Source organism: Apostichopus japonicus, chromosome 19 (assembly GCF_037975245.1).
Source record: "Apostichopus japonicus isolate 1M-3 chromosome 19, ASM3797524v1, whole genome shotgun sequence".
Classification (NCBI taxonomy): Eukaryota; Metazoa; Echinodermata; class Holothuroidea; order Aspidochirotida; family Stichopodidae; genus Apostichopus; species Apostichopus japonicus.
The window spans coordinates 7,115,039-7,140,115 of record NC_092579.1 but is presented as its reverse complement, the minus strand read 5'-3'; the positions used below and the strand labels follow the sequence as shown (position 1 = coordinate 7,140,115).

Genomic DNA, 25,077 nt, shown 5'->3' with positions numbered 1-25,077 from the left:
CCTCCCCCCCCCCCTGCTCCAAAAAAATTATGTGGACCTAACTTCATTTCAGGTAAAATTTGTACAATTGTTCTCAATCACCTACTATTGTATTGGAACGCTGTTACTGTAAAGTTGTGGAGCAATGGGAGTTCTGTGTGGATGGTGTGGAACCATTGTGGTAGTTTAAATCCCCTTGGAATTAATTATATAGGGGTTATATCTCTCCTGGCATTAAGTAAACCAGTTTTAATTGTTGGCAGATTATGGCTTTTGGGGCTGCTTCTATGATTCGGCATGTGCCATCAGGCTTATCCTGGGATTGTGATGTAACACTTGTGATATTTTCTAGGGATACTCTTGTGATCAAATTCATCTCTGTAAAGGAGTACAATTGTTTGGGGATGGTAGGAATGCACTGTAGTATTTGTGTATTATGTCTTAAGCTAAGTTGTAGGGTAAAGTTCATCATTTGTATACATGTGGTATTTCCACGTATTGTTAAGGGATTTATATAAAATGCATTACCTGGGAGCTGTTGGACGAAACACCCTTGATGGTAGGCTTCAGGGCCAAGTAGCCTCAAGTTTGTACCACATATCCAGTACAACACACTTAACCTTACTGTAAGAAGAGCTCTTTTCAATATATCGCTGTTAAAAATACCATCACCTCTCTGGATTTATTTTGTGTTCACCTTCATTCTCTGGCCAATTACAATACTACATCTTAGGCCAATAACCCTGAATCAGCTGGTCCGCACTACTCACAGAGGAAAGTGTTACAGTATTTTGAATACATCACTGTACTTAACAATCTGCCTCAAACAGACCATATTCAATTCACATCAAACTTCACATCAAAATTCAGTTATCCCAACAAGAACTTTATTAATGAAGTGTTAAGAGGAATATAGGCTACTGTTACATAAAATTTAAACAAAACAATATGTACATTAATTAAGTCCATTGTAAAAATAATGAAAAAATGAACACAAAACATCATAATCTCTTTTGGACAGAATAATTAAAAGATTCACAACCGATATAGTCATTGCCGTATCTAGGACATTACTTGGCATTAATATTTTCAATGAGTATTACATCATTCACATGTACGCATCCCTTCCCTAAGACCTGTTCCAACATAAAGCGAGGTACCGGGTTCGTTGAGGTTCTGTCGTAATTTGGCGGCCCATTCAATAAAGAATTGATGTTTCAAGGTCATTACAAGGCCCTTATGCATCTTTGGTTATTTTATATCAGTGGGATGGATCGTTATATTTTATCGAATTAATGGATGGCAGTCAATATCGTCAAAAATAGATTGTTGATTTGGGTTTATATAACCTGTACTAATTGCTCATGGTGATGTTTTGAACTGTAAAATTTGGAAGTGAAAATGTTAAACTGTATTTATAATACAGTATCTATATCTGAGGAGTTGTGCATCTTAACCGACAGACTTTGAGAACAGGCAACCAGCCTAGGTTGCAGGCTTTCATGTTTAACACTGACTCAAGCTGCATTTTTGTGCTATTCGCATGCACATGTATGCACCCTAGGCCTAATACATACATGCATCTATTACCCAACATGTTGCAATAAATTAAGAGTGAGGCACTGTAAACCTGTTGCCATTTCAATTGTTTTGATGGCCAGGGCTTCCTAGGTGTTATTTATTTAACATAACAAGTTGGATTATTTATCAAGTTAATGGATCATTGCTTTAAATATAATAATAAGAAAGGTTGTAATTTAACGTTCATATCTATACCATTAGCTGTGGCATGAGATGTCTGGAGCTGACAATTTGTGGAAATGTTTAATTTAGGCTTAGTAGGAAACTTTACAGCAAACGTACAACCCGCATGTTTGCCAGCCTTTAGGAACGAATACTTTCCACTTGCTGTGTATGTTCAACTTACAGGCAGGCTGTGCAGTACACTGACAAGCATTTTAGTCAAAATAATATGAAGCTATAATTTCAGAAATTGATGACACTTCTGGGAATATTCCGTGAAGTAATTTTACATATTTATAGAAATATTATGAACCAGTTATAATTTAGTGAAAGCCCCAATCATCTGATTGCTTGTCATTTATTCAAATGATATGAAATTGAAATTTTAGCCAGATAATTTCAAGCTAATTTGAGAATCTCATTTTTTTCCAACTCTGATATGATTGACATCTATTCAGCAAACTGTATAATTTCCACCAGGACCGGCAGGTATTCATGATAATGTGAAGGTGATATAGTATATAATTAAAAAGGTGAAGGCTACATTTAACTGATTTTGCTTTGTATACTGCTGCATATTGTGAAACATCCTCTCATCTATATTACCGGATGTACAATAACTCCCTGGTACAATGAACAAAAGCTATTAGCATTTTGTTGAGCTGTTGAAGGATGTTTATATGCACATATGTATTGCAAAATTATATATTTCATAATCCCTTGAAGGCTGTTGTAATTGGCATGAAGGGAAGAGGAAGTCAAGGAGGTGGTGGTTAGGAGGACTAATTTGTATGGATGCATTGCCTTCCCCCCACCCCCACCCCCATCCCACCCTCACACTTGCTTGCTTGACTGCCAGTTTCTGGCAACTAAAGCAAATATATGGAGGATTACTAATCAATAAGATGATGATCTTGGAGTTGATCAAATTATTACACCCTCTGAAAGATTGTTCATTAACAAGTAATCATCGATTCCATAATCTGTCAAAGTATCTCCCCCCCCCCCCCGCCCTTCCGCTGAGATATTTTTATCGGTAAATATTCGTAATCTTTCTTACTGCACGTTTTTGGGGATGAAAGTATCAAGTAAACTATTATACGACATTTACCAAAGATCAAGGCAAACCTCTACTTTGATGTCATTTCTTCTGATGTCTAGATCGAGTCTCAAGCTGTACGTGTGTCTACATGTCAGTTTATAGGTATATAAATCATCGCAGCTGAAATATAAATATATATGTAACATGGAATAAGAAATCTGTCTGCAAATGGCTCATGACTTTGATTCACAGATCTGACAGACAATGAATATAGACCACACACATGCATCATTGCCATCTCAATGCTAGCTTGAATTCTTCCTCCTCGATCCTTATGGGTCTCATGTTGCTTGTGAAGTGGAATTGTGGCTTGATGCCCTGTACATGAACTGTCAGAAGAGATTCAGCCTCTAGTCGATCCATTCAATCTATGTCTCTATATAACAGCTAGCTAGCTAGTACTGTATCCAGTGTAGCATTGCAACAGTCAAGGTAGTTCTTTTTTTCCGCATGGCCGATGTCCCATGAAGTCAAGAAAATTCTGCAATTATATAAAACCTTGGAAACACCATACTGTCAGTATGGTTATGGAACGTCATAATCTATAGTAATAGGGCTGCATGATCCTTTAAGACTATAGCTTCATCAGAGTGTACGTATAGGTGAAGGGATCTTGGACATTATCCTCTGATGCTAAATCAACTATGATTAACAGTGAATTACTGCAGACTTACACATTTGCAAAGAATGACTGTTTAGCTCGTTTTTTCTGAAAGCAAAGTTGTTGGACAGAACTGTATTAACAATGGTTGAAGTCATGTTAGAAAATAGAGCTCATAGTCCTTCAGTAGTGTTTTCATATATGTCACATGGTGTTACTGAATAATTGTTTCTATTTGCCAACTATAGTGGTATTCCCCACTCTTTTTACTTTCTGCTCTTTTTCCATCTCCTGTCCCCCCCCCCTCTCTTCCCTTCCTTCCTTCCCTCTCCCATTCCCCCTCTCCCCTTTCCCAAAGTTTTGTTTCCCATGGTATAATCTAAATTATGGTATGATTTCACCTTAACAAGAGAATTAGTTGTCATAGATAAATAACCTGGCCAGGTGTAAGACAAAACTGATTTACATTGGTAGAATAGTTTAGAAAATATAACCCACCATCCTCCAGCAGTGGTTTCATATGTCACATGGTGCTACTGATGGTTTTTTTCTTCAAATTTGCTCATTAGTCATTTTCCCCACCTCCTCCCTTATCCTATTTCTTCCCTTTCCTGTGGCCCTCTTTCTTCCCTCTCCTGCCCCCCTCTTCCCTCCCTCTTCTGTCCCCCCTCTTCCCATGCCCACCTTCCCATCTCCCTCTCCCATGTCCCTCTGCCCTTCTCCCATGGGATTCGTCTACATTTCGGTATTGTTTCACCTGTTTGAGAGGAGAATTACATGTCTATGGCGAAGAGCCTACTTAAGGTATCAAAATATTAAAACCCGTTTTTGTGTCATTTTGCATGCAATTGTACAGATTAGAACATATCATCAGTGATATATCCAGTTGTCCATACCTTCATTGGTACAAGCTTAAGTAAATGTCTTATCAAATTATGAGACCATAAAATCATTGGAAAGTCACCAATAACCTTGAAGATGTCAAGTCAGATACTGTCAAGAGAATCCTCATTGGACAAGGAGACGAGAAATTTATGAGGAACCATTCTCCCTGTTACATTATGGGTACACTGCATGATGGCTGACTAGAAAAACTATGAAGAGTGGAACACCACTGTATTCTCTCACTTTTCTCAGAAAGTGTGTCTTGAATATAAAATAGACGCAGGCATCCAGGCATCTTCTCTACAATTACTCCATCCCCCCCTCCCTTCCCCTCTGCCAGTATACTCCCATTTTTAAGGTTGAAGGTTCTATCTTTGATTATAATTGTGGTATTCATTCCATTTACAGTTTATTCCCTTCATAAGTGGTGAACATTTCCTACTGTGGCTCATCATATCAAAATTTATGTAACAGAATTGTAGTTTTGAAAGTTTTCAAGATTATTTTACTGTTATGTTTAATATTTTGTGGGTGTTTACTTACAGTTAAAATTGATACTCTGCTAATTATGAATATTACATCTAGATAAAAATCAACATCATTTTCTTGCTTTGACAGATGAGTGAAAAGAGATCTCTCAGCTTTTCGATGGCAATAAGACCACCAACCAATGAGTTTGCAGTAAACATCGGCTCTCAGACACCAATCATCAAGAAGCTCCCAGTACACCAAAGATTTTTAAATTTCATCGCTGATGAATACCTTCCCAAGGAGACTGACAGAACAAGCTTCCTCAACAATTGCTCTTGGTGCCTCCCTCCTGTCATCGTTTTGCTGATGTGTATTTTACAGGTTAGCTCACAATTGTTTCTTCTGTATTTTGCCAAAAATTATAAGAGAGTAAAAGAGAAAGAAACATCGGTTTATGTGATTGACATCTAGCTGCAAGTTCCTTATTTATTCTATTGGCAGCAGGACCACTTTTTTCTGTTTTGAACTATTAAATCCACAATTAATTATTCCAAAATCCAACAAACACCAGATGGATGACTTCTTGAAAGGATTACAGAAAGTAAGACATTTTTCAAACAAATTTGTTATTGTTTTCCAATGTGTAATTAATTCTAAAGTGTACTCTAGTACCTGCCTTTTAGAAGCACAATCATTTGTGATGTTTAAAGATGCATGTAGTTGGATATGGTTACTAGCTAAGGTATTCTGAATCAAAGAATGAGAAGTAGCATTTTGAAGGGAAGGGGTTGTGACAAAACCGTAGCCATAAAAGGACGATTTCTTTAATTATTACAACAACGTTTACACTCTCTGCCCCTTTGAAGTTGGCTAAATAGCTTTTGTGTCCATATCGCATTCAGTAATTTAGTTAATCTAAAATATCCTTTAAAGTAGATAGGGAACATTGGTTGGTGCAAGACAGCAATGAATTTGTTTTGTCAATGTCTGTTTCTTTCTTTCCTTCTTTGGGGGGGGGGGTGGAGTGGGGTGGGGTGTGCTGGAGGGGGTATGTGTCTACATAACTCTTAGAATTCCACTTCCTTAAAATTACACTGAAGGCTTCAGTTTTCCACTTGGGCAGGATTGAACTCATGAAGTTGGAAATCATGTTCATAATCTATATTTCTATGCGGTTGTAACGTGCAATCATTTGGATGCTCTGAATTACGTTACAAGTTTTGGGCCCATGAAAAAAACGACAATCTTGCTTGACTGAGCCTTCTCTATAAAAATGAACCTTGGCAAAGTTTAATTCTTGAGGTTTTCATTTGCCAATATAGTGTGTTAGCCAATTTATAAAACTCAATCAATAATTTTACTGTGCACATCTTTTCTGTTGATGACACATAGTCTCGTTAATCATGTCGTCCCATAAAGCAGTGGGAAGTTAAAACGTCTGTTAACATTTTATGAAGTTACCCTCCCTGTAATAAATGCAGATTCTTATTGCAAGACTTGACATTTAGCCTCTATACACAGGTACTGCCTTCTCAGTATAACCAGTGTGTAATATGATGCACAGTCAGCTAGACTGTTTGATCGAAACCTGCGTTTTAGGAAAAACCAGCCACCTTAGTATCAGATCAGCCAGTTCAATACCTTGTGGTTTAGTGTCCTAATGAGAGAGTTATTAACAGCTTTGTCTAATACAGAGATGATTTTTTGTGTCCCACAAATTTTAATGGAATTGTTTTTTGGTTTCATTTGCAAACATTGTGCCTTTATTCCTGCCACATCACTCCTGTTGTGATTTTGGTGTACTAAAGTACCAGATTCTATCGTCACGTTGGTCACTGTATCTGTGCTTCATTGGTCGTGCATGATAAATTGTAACAAATTCAAACACAAAATCTAACTTTAAAGGGGTCTTACGAAAAACAAATTTGAGATGGAATTTGATTAAAATTAACCGTAGGAACAAGAATGTGTCAAAGTCTTAGTCATAATTCGTATCTAATCAGCCATGCGATATACTTTGTGGAGTTTCAACCACGAGGTGGCACGGAATGCTTCTTTGGCCTATTGAAGTTACACCCATCCAAAGGAACCCGTCCCCATGGTTACTGCATGTTGGTATGCTCAGTGACTGTTACATTTCTGCATGATCGGTTCTGAACTGGAGAGACGAATGATAAAGGCTGTTAATGTTTGTTTAATATGTGATAGATCATTGCACATTTGCAATAGCTCTGTCTTGCCCGATCTATACTATAGTTTGTATTTCTTGACTGCAAGAAATCCCCTGGGTGACCGACCTGACACAACGAATGAGGCAGCCTATCCTTTCGTTTACATGAATTAGTAGACTGTATATGTTAGGTGTACTTTTCTTTCGCGAGGCTGTACTCAGTGCAACCTTGGCGCATGGAAGGTCAAGGAAAACCTTCGGTACAGCAACGAGTAGAAGGACAATTTAGTTAGCTATAAAATTTTCTTTCGTACATTTGATACAGTTCTTAAGTCAAAGGGTAGAAGGGGTAGATGAAAAATCTTCGGACACATGTATATGTAGATATATATAAATGCTGAGTGGTTTTAAAAGATGACACCTTGAAATGCACAAGTTCTGCAGCCAGTAACAAGAACAGGCATGATGTAATTTATTTAATTTGAAAGCAGTGGCAGAGCTAGGGGTATTGGTCAGGGGGGGGGCGAGAATGGTCTGTAGGGGCTCTTTCGTCACTATCTAAGTGGAGCGCCACCACAGGTTGGTGCAATGAAAAAGTCAATAATCACGAATAAGTAAAAAGTTGAAAAGGGCGCCTGCTGTCCATTTGAGTCCGTCAGGGGGGCATCTCCCCCCCCCCCCCCCTCCGACTGAAGAAAGCAGATAATGTCTCCTGTCAAGTTGTTCCTTTGTATCACCTCGCAAGTCTTAAGACTCTATACATACATGCACATGATTGGGACTGCATGGTTCTAACATAGGAAAAATGAATCAATAAATATATGTGGGATCTGTGAAACTCATGAAAGTTTTACATGTTAAATAGCATTTATGTTGGAACAGTACCCTAATATATATGTAGCAGCTATATAGAAGGGACTATGCAACCTGCATTGTTTCCTTGTAGAAGATTTGCAAAAAAAGGGAAAGCACAGCCAAAGTCTTGTGAATAAGATCATTGATGGAATTATCATGGAAAAGTCATGCAAGTTTTTATATTTTGACAAAGTAAAGGAACGCTGTTTTATAACTTTCATTGGTACCTGGTACATCCCTCTGGATCCCAATGGACTAGCTGTTTCTCACTCGACTAGCTAATGCATTGATCCGGATGGCAAAGGTTCTTGATGACAATAACATCTCCTTAGAGTTTAATATTATTTAAATTAGACCTGGGCACATTTTTGCAGATGTGAAAATGTTTTAGGTTTGTGACTTTCTTGAACGCTTGAGCACATGTTATGTACATAGTTTTATAAATGTGTTGTAATATACTAGAGTACACACATTGTGTGTAGTCACTAACTAGAGTACACACTTTGAGTGTAGTTACATAATAGAGTAGGCCTACACATATTGTGTGTAGTCACATACTAGAGTACACACATTGTGTGTAGTTACATACTAGGGTACACACATTGTGTGTAGTCACATATATACTAGGTACACACATTGTGTGTAGTTACATACAAGAGTACACACATTGTGTGTAGTTACATACTAGGTACACACATTGTGTGTAGTTACATACAAGAGTACACACATTGTGTGTAGTCACATACTAGAGTACACACATTGTGTATAGTCACATACTAGAGTATACACATTGTGTGTAGTTTACATACAGTACCGCTCACGTATAACTGGACATGTGTACGTGCAAAGGATCGTATAAAGACGTATAAACAAGTATACAACCATGTATAAACATGTTGACCAAAAAATTGCTGCGTAGACACCTCATAAAATCTCTGTACAACTTTATACTAAGGAAATGCTATTGTGCTCGATGAATAGGGATGAAAGTCGCCAAAAGAATTAGTGAGATGTTTGAAACAGCCATTTCTTACATCATAGTTTAAGACGTGATATTCACCTAGCAGCGAAGAGGACGCAGGTAAAGTGTTTGAAGCTAAACAATTTAAGAAATGCAAGGCTTACCGTTAGATGCTGACGCCAAACAATTCATTTCGTATTTATCCAATAAAGATCCACAAAGGATAGAAATGCTAAGTAGAGCTTACTATAGAGAAATAAAAACTGCCTGTACATGATCAATTTAAGTATTCAAATACTATACAAAGAGATTGAGTTCAGCGAAATACCCCTTTTCCCTACCACCTGAGGAAAAAAATGTCTTTTGATAGTTTATAGAACATACAGTACTTTACATTGATACAAAAGTTACTTCTACAACAGCTTCCCAAAATTTGTGTGTCGCAAATTAAGTTGTAACCCCGCAACACAGTATCATTCATAATTTGCATATTACACCTAAAGAAGGCATTCCTTTGCCTTGATTCAGATGTAGCAACAGGTGCACTGAATGATGTACCCTGGACGGACGGCCAACAAGAATTGTTTATCGGGAGTGATTGACAGACTTTGCTTGGTTACAGAAAGACGCGGGTGTTTTGTAAAACATTGCATTTGTTTTGATCGATCTGATCTTTTTTGGGGGAAATTATCGTTCTACGTTGCTTTTTTTAGCCGCATTTTTTTTTGACGTGGCCAGGTTGTTGAGCCAAATTCACTAAGTGTGAGATTTGCCAATTCAAAGTGTACAGTAGACAACTTTTTTTTTCAAATTCATAGCAGCTGTAGGGCCTACATGATATGGGCGAGTTGTTAATTTTCGTTATCAATTCTATTGGCAAAGTTTCATTGAAGACGTAGACGGAGGAAAGTGATTCGATAATGTAAGGGCTGAGACAGTACTTAATAGCTCCACAAAGTGTAGAGCTGCCCTTACTGTTGTGTTCATATCATTTTTTTTTGTATGAGTGATATGGGTGGCGTGCGATAAATATGACTCACAGTAACATTAGAATACACAAATACATGACCTATAGTATATGGATGATAGGTATAAAAGAAAAGCATCATACGATGAATGATAAAAAGATAAATGTTCCTTTTAATGGTCATTGTGTTATTAAAGTGAAGAATTATACATTTCTATAGGTGTTAGGATTGAATGTAATTTACTATGCGATAAAAAAAAACCATATATAAATTTAAAAATGTTCTTAAGCCATTTCACTCAAAAGAATTAACCCACTTGCATAATTTGTTAAAGTCCTAATCGGGGGACATGCTGAATAACATAGTATATATTTCAATACTTAAATAGAATCATTATCCTGGACATATCAATACATTCCGTCTGGAAATGCCAGGGGGGTGCAAACCACAGGCACTCGTAACGTTATCTAGGTGTATAGTATATATGAACAGGGAAAGGTAGGACACTCAATTCAAAACAAACGTTGCAAAGTCACCATTTTCAGAAAAAGTTACGTTCCAATTTGACCAAAAGCAGCGTAAGTATTAGCTTGAGTATAAGATTATTACCTGCGGTAAATCTGACTCCAATTAGACTCCTGTAGCACAGATGATTCGTAAATTTACGGTCAAAATGCTGAGCTGTACCATTATCACGACAATCCACTTCTCGCCATTTTGAATGACGTCACTGGTTGGTCACGAATGATCCCATTGGAGGAAAGACGGGCACAGAACGGGAACGTAACTTTTTCTGAAAATGGTGACTTTGCAACGTTTGTTTTGAATTGAGTGTCCTACCTTTCCCTGTTTATATATACTATACACCTAGATAATGTAACAAGTGCCTGTGGTGCAAACCACCTCACAAACCACCCAACTCCCGTATTTACGACCAAACTAAAAGATAAAGGACGATGACTATAACACAAAAAATGTATCTTAATGGCTCACAACCTGGCGATTCTTTCTGACCGGAAAAAAAAAATCTTCAATTCACCTTACACGATTTTTCAACACTTTCTGAATGGCTAGGCCAATGTACTTTCAATATAAAATAACCAGCAATGGCCCATGTGGAAAAAGCAATAAACTGCATTCCAAAATATTTTGTTTGGCATCGTGCCATGAGTGCAAAATAGGAACGCTAACATACAGGAAAAGTATTCGTGGTCGCTTATGCTCATGTGTAACGATAACATTTTATGAAAACAGCATCCAATCATATATTTCGACTGATGAAACTTCATTCGCCAAACTGTCATTAGTCAATGTTAACTCGCCCACATTTCCTGGAAATTTACACTGTTGAGTTTAGCTTTGGACCCTGATGGCAGGAAAATGTACCATCATGTGCAATGATTTGTGTCGTGCCCATGATGCTATGAACTTAAGCAAGTTCGAATGTTGATGACCAGCTTAGGTTTCCTGACCAATGTCAATGGGAATTAAGTGTGTGAAACTCCGGTCTTTCCACATGTTATAGAAGTTTAACATAAGCGGAGCGAAATTCATGGTGGCTTACCTAAGCATCAATATTTGTGAAAATAATCGGAAGGTTTTTCTTCAGAAGATATTTTTGACTATTAATTGGAATCTACTAGAGTACACACACTGTGTAGTTACATACTATAGTACACACATTGTGTGTAGTCACATACCAGAGTACAAACATTGTGTTTAGTAACATGTATACTATAGAACTCAAATTGTGTGTAATCGCAAACTAGCAATGTACTTTTTGCTATTATAGCATTTATTTGGAATTTGATGTTTTTGTAGCAAGCCCCACAATCAGCTTTCTTTACCTGTTCAGTTAGTACCAGGGGCTATTAACCAAACATAAGAGAAGCTGTGGCGACCATTTTGTGACCTAGGTGTCAAATTTTACTGGTCCGAAGGGTTTATTGTAAGGGGATGTTGCTTACTGCTGCTTTAAAATTTTCAAAATGGAGGCGCATTTGCTCTAACTTTTCAAGCAGTCAAATCCAAGGTCATTTCTCATTGACATCTTGTGAATTCTATATCCCTTCGTATTAAATGGATATCCCGTTTTGTTTGAACCTTTGGCTCAGCGTTAGGCATGGCTGACTTGTATCAATGGTGTGTGAAAGTTGTTTATTTATTTTGAACTTTTTTTGATTTATTTTCAAATTCTACTTTATTGTTGTTACTTTACCCACAATTTTCCGGTCCTGCATGAGTCACTAGCCAAAGTATTGTTTAGAAGTGCATTGCAGCATGGAACTAATAGGCAACCCATTGCTACACTCCATATTCAATACATTCAGTGCCATTGGTGTTTGCTGTTTCCAGCCAGAGGCTCTATAATATTTTCCATTTCACTTTCATTGCAATTCGAACACCAAATTGATCCCTGATGAATTGATTGACGTAAAGATGATCCTCCTTCTCTTCAGTTTTTTGTTGTACAATCCATTAACACATGGCACTAAAACTAGAGAAGCGCTAGAGGCATCTAATGCCACTATGTGATGGACGAATTATCCTTCTCTTAAATTGCTTTGATCGTGTACAGTCATCTCAGATCAATAAAGTTTAACATCTTTCCATTTTTACATATTAACACATTACAACCTCTCTTTTGTCACCTTTGATAGAAGAAATTACTTGCTAGTCAAATGTCTGGTGGTATAAAATTTGACAATATTTATTGATCATTGGCCTTTATGTTTGTCAATTACAATCACGTTTGAAACAATAATAGTCCGCATGCTTGTTAACATTGCAATGAAAGGCAAAAACAGAGAGAGTTTGAAAATGGTAGGAAGTCAATTATCGTGTCCGAAAAAATGTCGCAAATGAAATTTATTCACTAATTCTAACGGTATATGGCTAAAATATTCAACATCAAATGCAGTGATTGCTGTGCCGAGATGGTGCATCTTATATTGCTCTATGAATGTCATGTAGTGTCTGATGATTCAACGTAACAGATACCAGAATTATAGCTGAAAGGCATACACAATGCAATTACTAATTTCACAACCATTTCATAAATTAAATCATACAGCAACTAGGGTAATCAAAAGTCTCATGAAAGCTAAAAGCTACACCATTAAATTCAAAATGTTCTGCACGTTTGATTTATGCTTTTAAATAAGGGGTTAATCAACGGTCTAGCGTGCGTTACTCACAGGATTAATGCACGATCGGGGGATAATGCAAGCGATGCACGAGGGCGGAGCCCGAGTGCATCCAGCGATAGCATTAACACCCGGAGTGCATTAATCATGTGAGTAACGCACGCTAGACCGTTGATTAACCCCGTTCATTCATACACTACCATTTGTGTGGGGAAAAATCATAAAACAAAACATTTTTGGTTACATATAACCCAAGATTTATTAAAGTGATGCCCCGTAATTTTACTGTGCGTTACTCACAGGATTAACCATGGTCAGCTGACCTGAATGGACCAATAGGATTTAGGAATCTTTACTCAGTATGAATGAAAACCATTTCATCTCTCCTAAGTCACTTTCCAAATAATTAGGACACTAAATGAACTATGGCACCATGCACTGTATAAACATGCTATGTATATGCAATGTACATGCTTTGTACATGCTGTGTACATGAACTGTACATGCTATGTACATGTAATGTTCTGAGTGCTATTCTAGCATAATTATCAAATTGATAACGTTATTTTGCTCCCAAATTTGCAACTACGGTAGTAAGATTTCATTTAGTTGCCTGCACTTTTGGAACCTTTTCTTTTCAGAATCAATCTTAAAATAAACACAAACCTTCCTGGAAACATAAATAAGGGGTTAATCAACGGTCTAGCGTGCGTTACTCACAGGATTAATGCACGATCGGGGGATAATGCAAGCGATGCACGAGGGCGGAGCCCGAGTGCATCCAGTGATAGCATTAACACCCGGAGTGCATTAATCATGTGAGTAACGCACGCTAGACCGTTGATTAACCCTGTTCATTCATACACTACCATTTGTGTGGGGGAAAAATCATAAAACAAAACATTTTTGGTTACATATAACCAAAGATTTATTAAAGTGATGCCCCGTAATTTTTCCGTGCGTTACTCACAGGATTAACCACGGTCAGCTGACCTGAATGGACCAATAGGATTTAGGAATCTTTACTAAGTATGAATGAACTATAATTATCTATCAGTATATCCTTAAAACTGTCGCATAAATTATAAAGGTTCAACGATCTAATGGGTGCTCTTTAAATTTTTCGATGGGATGTTTTTGTCATTAGTACTTTCTGAGGATTGATAGCTCTAGCTTTTAGCTGTTATTATTCCTAAACTAGTGCAATCAACTCTCACATCATCCGTTTTCGCATATTTTGATCATTTGTTTTTTAATATTTTGGGTTGTTCGGTATTGGTATTCAGTATCAAGACAATGGTAAATCAAAATGTTGATTTGTCCAATGTGTGTTTCATTCGAACTACTGAAAATAATTCAAAAATCTTGAAAATACCGGATGTAGTTCTTTAATTTTTTTTCTCTTTTCCTAACAAGTGCAATAAACTTTCATATCCTCCTTCCTCCTTTGCATGTTATTTATGTATTTTTTTCTTTTAAAACTTAATTGAGTTATTGAATTATTAAAGGAACTCACTTGCTAGTATGGCTAAATTCTCTCAGTTTTTGTAAATGTTTGTTTCTCAATTGGTTCCCTGAATATTCGGTATGGGTGCAGTATCAAAATTAATGGCACAAAATGTTGATTTGTCTCTTTAAGATATGTTTCATTCAAATACTAAAGACAAACACATTTATCTTGAAAGAAGTTCAGTTATAATTCTTATCTGTGAAAGTCTCCGAATGTTATTAGATGTAATCATATATGATTAAATGAAATCATTAATAACTCACTAATTAACATAACATTAATACAAAAACATATTAATTTCATGTGTTAGTTTGTTCCATTGCAAAAGTGAGTTTGAGAAATGTTCAGCACGTCTGATAGAATTAAACTAAGCCATAAACTTTAAGTTTCCTTTAACTGTAAATTTGATCCTTGAATTTGATTTCAGCGATTTCGAAGAACAGTTTTAATATAAACTGTGGTTTGAGTGTGAAAGTGTATTATGTGCAACGCTATACAAGTATACCAACTGGGCATGGTTGGATAGGTTCACGATATATCTACGTATAATAGGCAATCACCTGTGCGTGTACACGTAAGAGTGTATTTGCTGCGGAAATGGGAGTGCTAACTTCAAGTTGCCTGTTTTGCCTATAGGTCAATCACCAAATTGATGCGTTCAAACAAACGGTACTTTTGGTGAGAAACTGGTGAATTTGAAAACCAGATTTCAACAAGAAAAAAAACGTTGAATGGGGACATTTTTTCATGGTTAGAAAGAGAAAGATGAGAACTACAAGGGCAATGTATCAAATCTTCCACCAGACAATTCCTTTAAACTTACTTATTAGGATTGAAATTGGAATGGGTCCAAAATTGAACAAAGTGCAAAATGCAGATTTACCAATATTTGTCGAACAGTAAATTTGTCTTGAACACCTTAATTGCTTACACTTCTAAAACAAACAGTTTTTATATTTTTCTTGTAATGTTTTAAAAAGTCATGAGGCAATTTACAGTGAACACAAGTCAGCTATGAGTTTGTCCAAAATTGTGAAATCTACTTGTTGTTTATCAGCTTTAAATTCCTGATAATAGTAGTAACTTCTGGCCCAGTTTGTTCTCTGAAATTTTAAGTTTTTGACTGAGACTAGATACATCATTTGTTATCAAAGTGACTTGTACATGTTGACACTTTTTAAGTCAATGAATTAAGTAAATTGCATATTTACTACCTTTCCTGCCAACATACCTCTTTTACAGTGGCGGAACGTCCATACAGTCGGGGGGGGGGAGGCGGATGCCCCCCCTGATGGACTCAAATGGACTGCTGGTGCCCTTTTTAGCTTTTTACCACTTTTTACTTATTCGCGATTAATTGACTTTTTTATTGCGCTCTCAGCTACCTATTGACATTTGTCACATTATCTGCAAATTAGCAAGGCCCAGAAAGGGTCATTTCTGGCGATCTAGGGAGAATCTTTACTCCAAAAAATTTCTGTATGCTCCGCGCCAACCTGTGGTGGCTTTCCGTTTAGATAGTGTCGAAAGCGCCCCTACAGACCATTCTCGCCCCCCCCCCCGACCATACCCCTAGCTCTGCCATTGCTCTTTTAATGTTCACGTGAAGTAAATTGAACACAATCTCCAGACTTCTATAAAGTAAGCTCCTTTCTGAACTAACAAAATGTCAGAATTGTAAGTTCGATTGGTCATTATTCTCAGTCTCCTAAGCAACAATTGTATTTAAAAGCAATTACTCTTTGCATTGATTTTATAAACCATTCAGTATTTGATACTCTCAGCCTTTTATATAGCATATAAAACTCCTTCCAGAACCAAGAAAACATCCTGAGAGCATTAATTATTCTCAGTCTCCTAGCAACAATTGTTCTTTAAATCAACTCATAATACAATTGATTGAATATACTATTCAGTAATATTTGATACATATCTGGTGACACTAAAATACAACAAATCTGGATTTGTATTAGTATGATATAAGTCAAGTTTCATATCGTAACATGAGGGGGAAAAAAATAAAAGATTGGAGAGATTGAAACGCATCGATTTGATATTTACTTGTGGTTATTATGGAAAAGTGTCTGGTTGAGGATTTTCTTCTTTACATGGCGTGGAATCATTCATTACTGGATAATAAATGATGTTGCTACGGTGACAAAGTCTGGGAAGATGATGACTAAATTTGACCATTTGCAATACTGTATAAATAGCGATACTCGAAAGGTTTTGAAATTACCGGAAATGGTCGATCAAATGAAAAAAGCCATTTCAACGGAACTAAATTGCTACCATGAGTGTGAATAGGTGATAAAAAAAATCCAGTTTCGGTACTCGCGAGAGAAGAAAAAGAATTTAAACGTCCTTGAATGCGAAATGATTTCATATATATGCTTATATATATTGGCATCATACGAGTCTCTGTGGCCTCACGACGCTATGACCCAAGCTTCTTCTATTTTGCATTTAGCATCTTACAATAATCGAAACTGGCCGGGAAGAACGCTAATTCCATGCATAGCATATAGCTTCTCATAGCTTCTATTTTTTATTTTTTTTAGTTGTATGTACTAGAACTTGTCTGCTGTTTATTTTAGCTGGCCTCTTTGTAGAAATTAACCCTTACTATGTGTCTGTCTTTAAGTGATATGAAGACAATCATGATAGGAACTAATGGCAAATGTATTTTTGTGTAACCTGGTAACTTCTTACAGAGAGGGGAACCCCAGGTGATGAGGCAAATTCTGGGCAAAACTTGTGATGGGAATGTGTTAATGTATTATGCAGATGGTGAAATATTCTCCTACCTGTCAAGTCCTAATTATGTCTTTTGAATTGACTAGTTTTGAAGAGAACTCTGCATACTATTAGTTTTTTATAAACCAAGAGAAGATGTCAAACATGAAAGAATTGATCTCCCTGCACAGTTCTACAACATAGTTGGATTTAAACTACTAATTAAAGGATTGGTTCAGGTGTTTGACATGTCTATTTTGTATGAAAGAGCACAAAAAGACAAAAAGAACAGTGAAGAAACTACCATGATAGCATGGTATGTTAAGGAGATATGACACTTTGAAGATATCAAAATTTCTTTGAAAATGACTGGTGTAGAAAGACTTACTGTGAGGGTGTGACGTCACATCCTCACTTCCTTAACATTTGTGAATATATTTCTTTAAATATTATTTACATTTTTTAACACATTTGAAAATAATATAATCAATAAATTCTTCAGATGTTTAATCTCAAATACTTCCTTTGACAAATATGAGATCTCCTGACATATCTTTTGGTTGAAAGTCATGAAATCTCACAAAATATTTAGAGAAAAAAAACAAAGACTTTTCAGGAATGTGAGGATGTAACATCACAGCTAGTCAGATTTCAGCAGTTTCTGCACAATCTGATACACTTGAATCAGGGGCGGATACAGGATTTGTGACGGGGGGGGGGGGTCTGACTGGTCCAGCCGCGCCTGAACGTAAGACTATCTAAGCGGAGCGCCACCATCGGTTGGCGCGGAGCGTAGCAGAAAATTTTGGCTTTACAAACCCCCCCAGATGGCCGGAAACGACACTTCCCGAGTATTCTAAGCTGCATGTACCTAGCCTGAAAATATGGATCTCATGTCTGCAATTTCTCAATTGATGAGAAAAAAACAATCTATGAAATATGGTAATACATATCAGATGAGTTGAGATGATACAAAAATCATAATGCCTTTAGCCCCCAATCCCCCTCCCGTTCCGTCACCACTGTTTGATGCATGGCCGGATCCAGGATTCTGGGAGGGTGAGGGGTTTGGCCTCCAGTGATCCTAGGGTCAAAGGGGAGTGGGTTTCCCTCTATCCATTGTGAAATTCTTGGATATATAAGTACAACAGGGAACCCCCTTCAATTTAGCCAGTCAAAGCACCTACAAAAACTCACTCGAAATGTATCTGCATCAGTACGAGTTAGCTAGTTTTATTGATGATCTATTCATGGTAGATTGGAGAGAAAAAACGCCGTGGATGTTGCTCAATGAACTTTTGGACCACTTCGTCAGTGTCGATAGGAGTGTTATAATACGTGTTCATGAGAACAAGGGCTGTGAGACGTTCCTTGCCCATTGCTGATCGGAGAACAGTTTTATGCCTTCTCACCGCAGAGCACGATCTCTCAAGAATTCGTTGGCGCATCCTATGCAGCCTACCGCTCTGCCACCTCACCGCCCAAAAAAAAATCGAACACCACCTCAATTTTAAAACTTTTCGGTCTGAAAATTGAGATTTTTAGGCATTTTTGGCACGTGTGCACACTATAGTTCATTTGACAGAAAAGACACACCTGGCTGACTTGTAAGGATAACCGCCCTTCTGACGTCCTACATGTTTAAAATTGGCGTTTAATTTAATTATTTTTTTCTCTCTCTCTTTTTTCTCTCTTTTTTTTTCTCTTTTTTTTCTCTCTTTTTTTTTGGGCCAAGAGCAGGGGGGTCCGGACCCCCTGGACCCCCCTCTGGATCCGCGCCTGTGAATATCTCTTTAACCGAAAAGATATTTGAACAGTTTTTTCACCATTGTGTTTCTTTTATTGTCCTCTTTCATATAACATAAACATGTATGACAACTGAACCAATCCTTTAAAGGTTTGCACGGCAGTTTAGTTGCTCAATTGTTAAATAAGGATTTACTAAAGAAAGATAGCGAGAAAATGTCAATCTTTGTGAATATCTTATGTCATTACAAGGATTGTTAACCTGTCAGATAAAGTAGTTTACACATGTCTTTTCTTGCGACACTTTATAGACCCAGAAAACTGAATTTTTCCAAAAGTTGATAAACACACATAGGTGAAGATGGTTGAATTCTTCAAGCAAAGATTAAATCAAATGTTTATTAGTGACTTTGTATTAACCATTGAGTATGGAATGAGCTAGCTGTGAAGAGTGTTGAATATGCAGAAACATGATACTTTTGATTTGAAAAGCGAAATGCAAGACCACTTCAGAACATTGATCCAAAAAAAATGGACGCTCTGTGCATTTTGTGACACAAATTCCAGTATTTAAATAGTTTTCATCAATATCTTCACTTTTAAAATTACAAATGTTCTTTTCATCCCTAACAAAAAGACACTCTTATTACTGTTTTTGTCATTTCTCAGCAAAAGGTCACTTTTTAAATAATCAAACTGTCACTTTTTCATAAATTACAAAAGAGGTAATTGGAGTATTTGACATTAATAAATATAGGCACTTCTAATTTAATTATGAAACAGAATTTGAAACAGAATATTTGTTTTCGTTTCAAAAATCTGTGGGAGGGGGGATGGTTAGGGGGGGGACATGAGTCATCCCGTCGGATCTGCTGCCAATGTGGACCATTCAACTATTTCAATGGATGGGCAAGAAATACAGTATTTAATATCAAAACATAAATTTAACAACACAGATACTTTTAATTTTCCTTAAACATTACATGCTTCTTCTCCTCCATTCCTCCTTACTCTCCTCCTCTTCCTCCTACTTATCCTTTCCCTTCTCCTTTCCTTCTGCTCCTTTCCCTCCTAATTCTTATCCTTCTCCTCCTCCACCTCCTTCCCGTCCTCCTTCTCTTCCTCTTACTTATCCTCCTATTTATCCTTCCCCTTCTGCTCCTCCCCCTCCTCATTCTCCCCTGCCCCTCTTTGCCTTCTCCTATTCCTTTTCCTACCCTCCTCCTCCCCCTCCTCAATATTTGGAAATATTTTTTGGCAGGTCAGAACCTCCTCAGAAAGATAATATTTAAAAAAGACTGAACAATTTCAGCTTGAAGTAAAATTAAGAGGCAGTAGGTGTTGTTGATCTCTCAGTTAATTACATCTGTCAATATTGTTACCTGAGTCATCCTTGTTTAATTATTTATATTTACTTGGTTCCTTAGACTACTTGGCTACTTTTTTTCCATGTTACTGACTCATGGACAGGTTGAATATATACCAGCCAATCTAATACAACCTTTTCTTATCTTCGTGCTGAAAAGTAGATATAAAGAAAATAAAACTTTACTTTCTTTAATACAGTGGAGAAGAAATATGTATTACCCCATTCGGTTCTGACATTGCCTTACAAATTCACGAGATGAGAATAAGCAGATCTACCTTAAATTGAACTGATCTTTATTACTCTAAAGCTCGGTTGAATGGGGGGGGGGGGGGGGGGGGAGAGAGAAGGAACTTTGAGTCACTGTACTGGTTTACACATATTGTGCTATCTGGATGCATTCATACATTTGGAATGAATCTGTTCGTGCGAGTGACTTATCTCTCTCTCTCGGCTAGATTAGATGTACATGCTGCGGACTTTAGTGGCTGAATTATTTATTGGGTGAGAAGGTTACCATCTGTCAGGATAGTCATACCGAATGAGATCGTTGGTGGTCATCGATTCATGACCATCGAGGACGTGGGGTAGTAATTGTACCATGTACATATAAACCACTGAGTCATATCCACCTGAACCTGAATCAGGACGACAATCATGAGACTTTCTCGATGATGATCCTTTAAGAACTCGTTAGATCGTCGTCGTCAGAATATTAAATGTCAGAATTGGATCGTATCTGCTGTACAATCTGATCAACATTCTTGGGTTGAGAGCATTAGAAAAAGCAAAAGACCACATTGTCGATCGGCACCTTGATTCATACATAACAGTTTATTTATACAGGAATTCCCCAATTATGATGTGTGGTGGCAGAAAATGCAAAAATTCTGTAGTTTTACTGTATTTGATCAGTCTTGGGACTATATGCCCTCACAACTTCATCTGTCCAGAAGTGAGGATAATAATTTACAAACATTTTGCAGAAAGGAATATCTGTCTGTAAACTTAAAGTTATTGCAGCATCCAAGTTGGTTTGTACTTTTGCAGGGAGAGAATCAAAACAGCCAGTGTTTTGATTGCAGTTATATCAACATTACAATTACAGTTTACATTGTGTGAGTGCAAGCATATTCTGCATGTATTTCTAATGGAGCAATCTTAGATTTAAACCTCCAAATGAGATGTAAGAATATCGTGTGAATGAAGTAAAATTATGAAGAGTTTAACAGGACAATCAAGCAGAGCAAAACGGAAGCACACAAGTTGGTGATACCAAAATTGAGTGATTGGCTGCTTTGCTGAGTTTTTGTCACCATGCATGAGAACTACTTATGAAAACATATTTTGAAATAGGGGTATGGTATTGTTGGGCCACCAGTTATGGGAGCAGGGGTGTGAGGGGGGGGGGATGCCAGCATGACCCATGTCAGTTAACTTATGGTGATGATGTTTTAAATGAAGTTTAAATTTTCAAAGGGCACCCAACGATGCTCCGGATGCTGCGAGTTCCTCTATAATTTTTTAAATGTGTGAAAAGAACAATGTAAACTCTAGAATTTTCAGGTGTCCATTGCCAACTATTATTAAATCTTGAGTGATCCTTTTCTGCTAGATCTCATAGGCACTTAGACTTAGAAATAATAAGCATGCTTTTCTATTGAACAAATTTTGTTTTCTGAAGTCTGAAATTTTGATTGAATAGGAAACTTGGCACCAATGGCACAAGTGGTTGGGATAATTCTTGAAGTGGTGGGGGGGAGGAAGGGGGTCACTTGTCTGCAAAACTGAAGAGCACCAATAGCAGAAGACGACACTGCCGTCTGAATCGAGTAATAAGAATATGCAAATGCTTCTTGTACTCTTGGTGAAGTTGTTCATTACATACCTACCAAGTATTTCATTTATTGTCTGCAAACACGGAAAATATGTAGAGTAACTGTCTAATCATCGGGTTTCAAGATGACAACAGTTTTGAAGCTGCCTTTTTTCACACCATTTAGTGAACTTGAAGCAAACAGGTGTGATGTCAAAGATGCTTACTGACAAATTTGTGTGATGTTATTCTATGAAATGTACATCCAATATTCATCTTCATAAAGTAGGATTGACATATATGCCTAAAGTTGGGATATTGCATGATAACTTCACACCCGCTTGACCAGAGTTGAAACACTATCCAATCCAAAGGTCAAACCAATAAGGTCAAAAAATAAAGAAAAACAAAACTTTTTGCTGTCACTGTGCAACTATGACATCACACCTATACACAATTACTATACGAAATGCGTGGGTACAAACGATAGCTCGAAAAACTGGATGTAGAAATTGCTTTAAGATTTGACCAGGATGCTAAGTATATGTTCTGCTTTCATTATGCAAACATACATTCTACTCTGGACAGCTCTATCCAAGCTCTATGTTGAACTATGAAGGCTATGTAGTCAAAGAATTCTTTATTTTGCTGAGTTATAGTCATAATAATTTAAAATGCATGTTTATCAGTACAGCTAATTGCCTTGACAGGTCTTGTTCAAGATCTAGTAATTAATTCATTCATCTCAAGTATGAGTAACCATGATTCTTTTTCAGTCAGTAGGTGTTATCATCAAAATTTCTTTCCAAGGTTCATTAGAACCAAAAAAAAACCTTTCACTTTTAAAGGGAAATGTGAAGTGCATAAAAGAGAGAGATATGCTTAGAGGTATAGAAGTATTTATGCAAATCACAGCAAAGCTTGATCAACCAGTGTCTAAATAGATGGACAGTATTTGCAATGGCATAGCTAGGGTTTCAGGGGCCACCGTTCAACCCTTCATCTAAATTGTTTGACACAAAACCATAAATGTAGGAACCACATAAGTTCAGTCTAGCTATAGTATCTTACTTGACTGTCAGTTGTGATCCATTGGTTCAAAATATCTGAACCAACCTTGGAGGGTCCCAGACATTGGGGGCCATGGTCCAATGAGCCTCTTGAACCACTTACTGTAGTGCTATGTATCCAAGCATTTGGAAAACAATTGAGGTTCTCTCAAAGCTACAAGAATATCCCAAAAACTAATTCTTCCAAAAAACTGCTAGATTAAATTAAAATGTGCTGTAATTATTTTCCTATATTTTTCTAGCAAATTGAGGTTCGGTAGAGCTGAAGCTTTTGTTGCAACTTGGCACCATCTGGCCACTTTTGAGAATGCAAGAGGAATTAGGATCTTCTGGGAGGGGGGGGGTGGGAGGAAGTAAGTAAGCTATATATTAAAGTCGAACAAGTGCTTTAATTATGTCAGCAGGAAGAGGTAACAATGAGTTTTTACAAATGTATTGCTAGTAATGTTCAGTTCTACAGTGTGCCCAACTTTAGTAGACCTGAGCCAGTCTGTTCTTAAATCAGGAAGAGACAAGCCGGCAAGTAACCAGAGCTCTTGGGTCACATGTATGATTCCTCATACATTCAGACTTCATTCTTGATGACCCTATCGAGCACTGGATCTTCTACAAATGGGGTATCTTGATTGCAGGGACTTAACCCTGAGTATGCAAGAATTCAAACTATAGTTACGAAGTTAAACGTCCGTTCTCGCTTGCATTCTCAAATGTGCGCAAGATACTTCATGCATCACTCATAATTGGAAATCCCTCCTTCGGAGCCATGTGGAAGGTAATTACAATAATTTTGTCGCTCATTAGCATATATGTATGTAGCTTGAATCCAATTATGACATATTTAATGATACTACATCCACAAACATTAAAATCATGCCAATATAATTTCATCTTTCCTGATGCAAATTTGGTGGAGTAAAGGAACATTGTGTTCAGTACTATGCACACAAGGGGTTCGAGAGGGGGCTGTAGCCCCAGGGACTTGCCTGGGCCCGGGCCCTGATACCTGAAAAAAAGTTGCACACAACACATTGCCAGCTTTCAAAATTGAGAGGTTTAATGTCACATCAAGAAGATGTGGGGAACCAAATCTCATTGCGCTGATGTGTCTCGCAATTGTTCGCTTTGCTCACTTTAGGACTAGCCCCATCTAATCCTTGACCCAGCTGGGCCCGCAAGTCAATCATTATGCCAATTGATTGTGTCTATATACTGCATGTACTCTTGTTCTCTTCCTTCGTTCAATCATCAAAATGGTGGCCGATCCAATGCAAGATAGATCTTTAGGATAGTCCCTTTAAAGAACAGTTTGAAAGCATTTCAAAATATGATCTCATTAGGAAGTTAGCTGGGCATATTGGTTTCTGTGAAGGATCATGATTCTGACACCTGCATGTATTTGATTACAGTATTAATATACAGTTGTAGGCCTATAAAGCTGGATGTTCTGATTACTTTGTTTCTTTTTTCAAATTTATCGTTCTCTTCAGCAAACAGAGAGACAAGTCATTTGGTTACTCAATTTGGCAAGCTCTTATAGCTTAATCCATTTGGTGGCTGTGCCGGTAGCAGAAACCTGAAAGAAGAAAGGGGGTTGGGGGGGGGGGAAGGGATGAAAAATTTGCGGAAAGCTGAAGCAATCAGGCTTTGTTTGTCCTTTGGAGCAGGTTAACTCTGCTTTATCTTGTATATATACGAGGTATACATTAACGAACGGATGCATTGCTCCATCACCAGAAATACGTCCCTGCTATCCAACACTGAGGTACATTTGTTTTTATTGGATATGTTTTTACAAAAAAGTGATAAAAATGCAAAAATGAAACTTTGGATGTCCATGCGAAAACCTTCAAAATCCGATTGATAGCATGTTTGATTTGATATTCACATATGTACCAGTAAAATCAACAGACCATATATAACATGCTTGTAGCTGTCACACTGTAGCTTTCAGA

General features: G+C 37.3%; 1 protein-coding gene across 8 annotated transcripts in view; it reads left to right on the top strand.

Annotated features, from left to right (window-relative positions):
- Positions 1-25,077, top strand: part of LOC139960107 (rhomboid-related protein 3-like) — a 117,296-nt gene that overhangs the window by 59,358 nt on the left and 32,861 nt on the right. For all 8 annotated transcript variants that reach the window (XM_071958219.1, XM_071958216.1, XM_071958215.1 and 5 more), the window contains one exon: positions 4,929-5,162. In XM_071958219.1, coding sequence (XP_071814320.1) covers positions 4,929-5,162 — 234 coding nt within the window. The remainder of the gene's footprint in view (positions 1-4,928; positions 5,163-25,077) is intronic.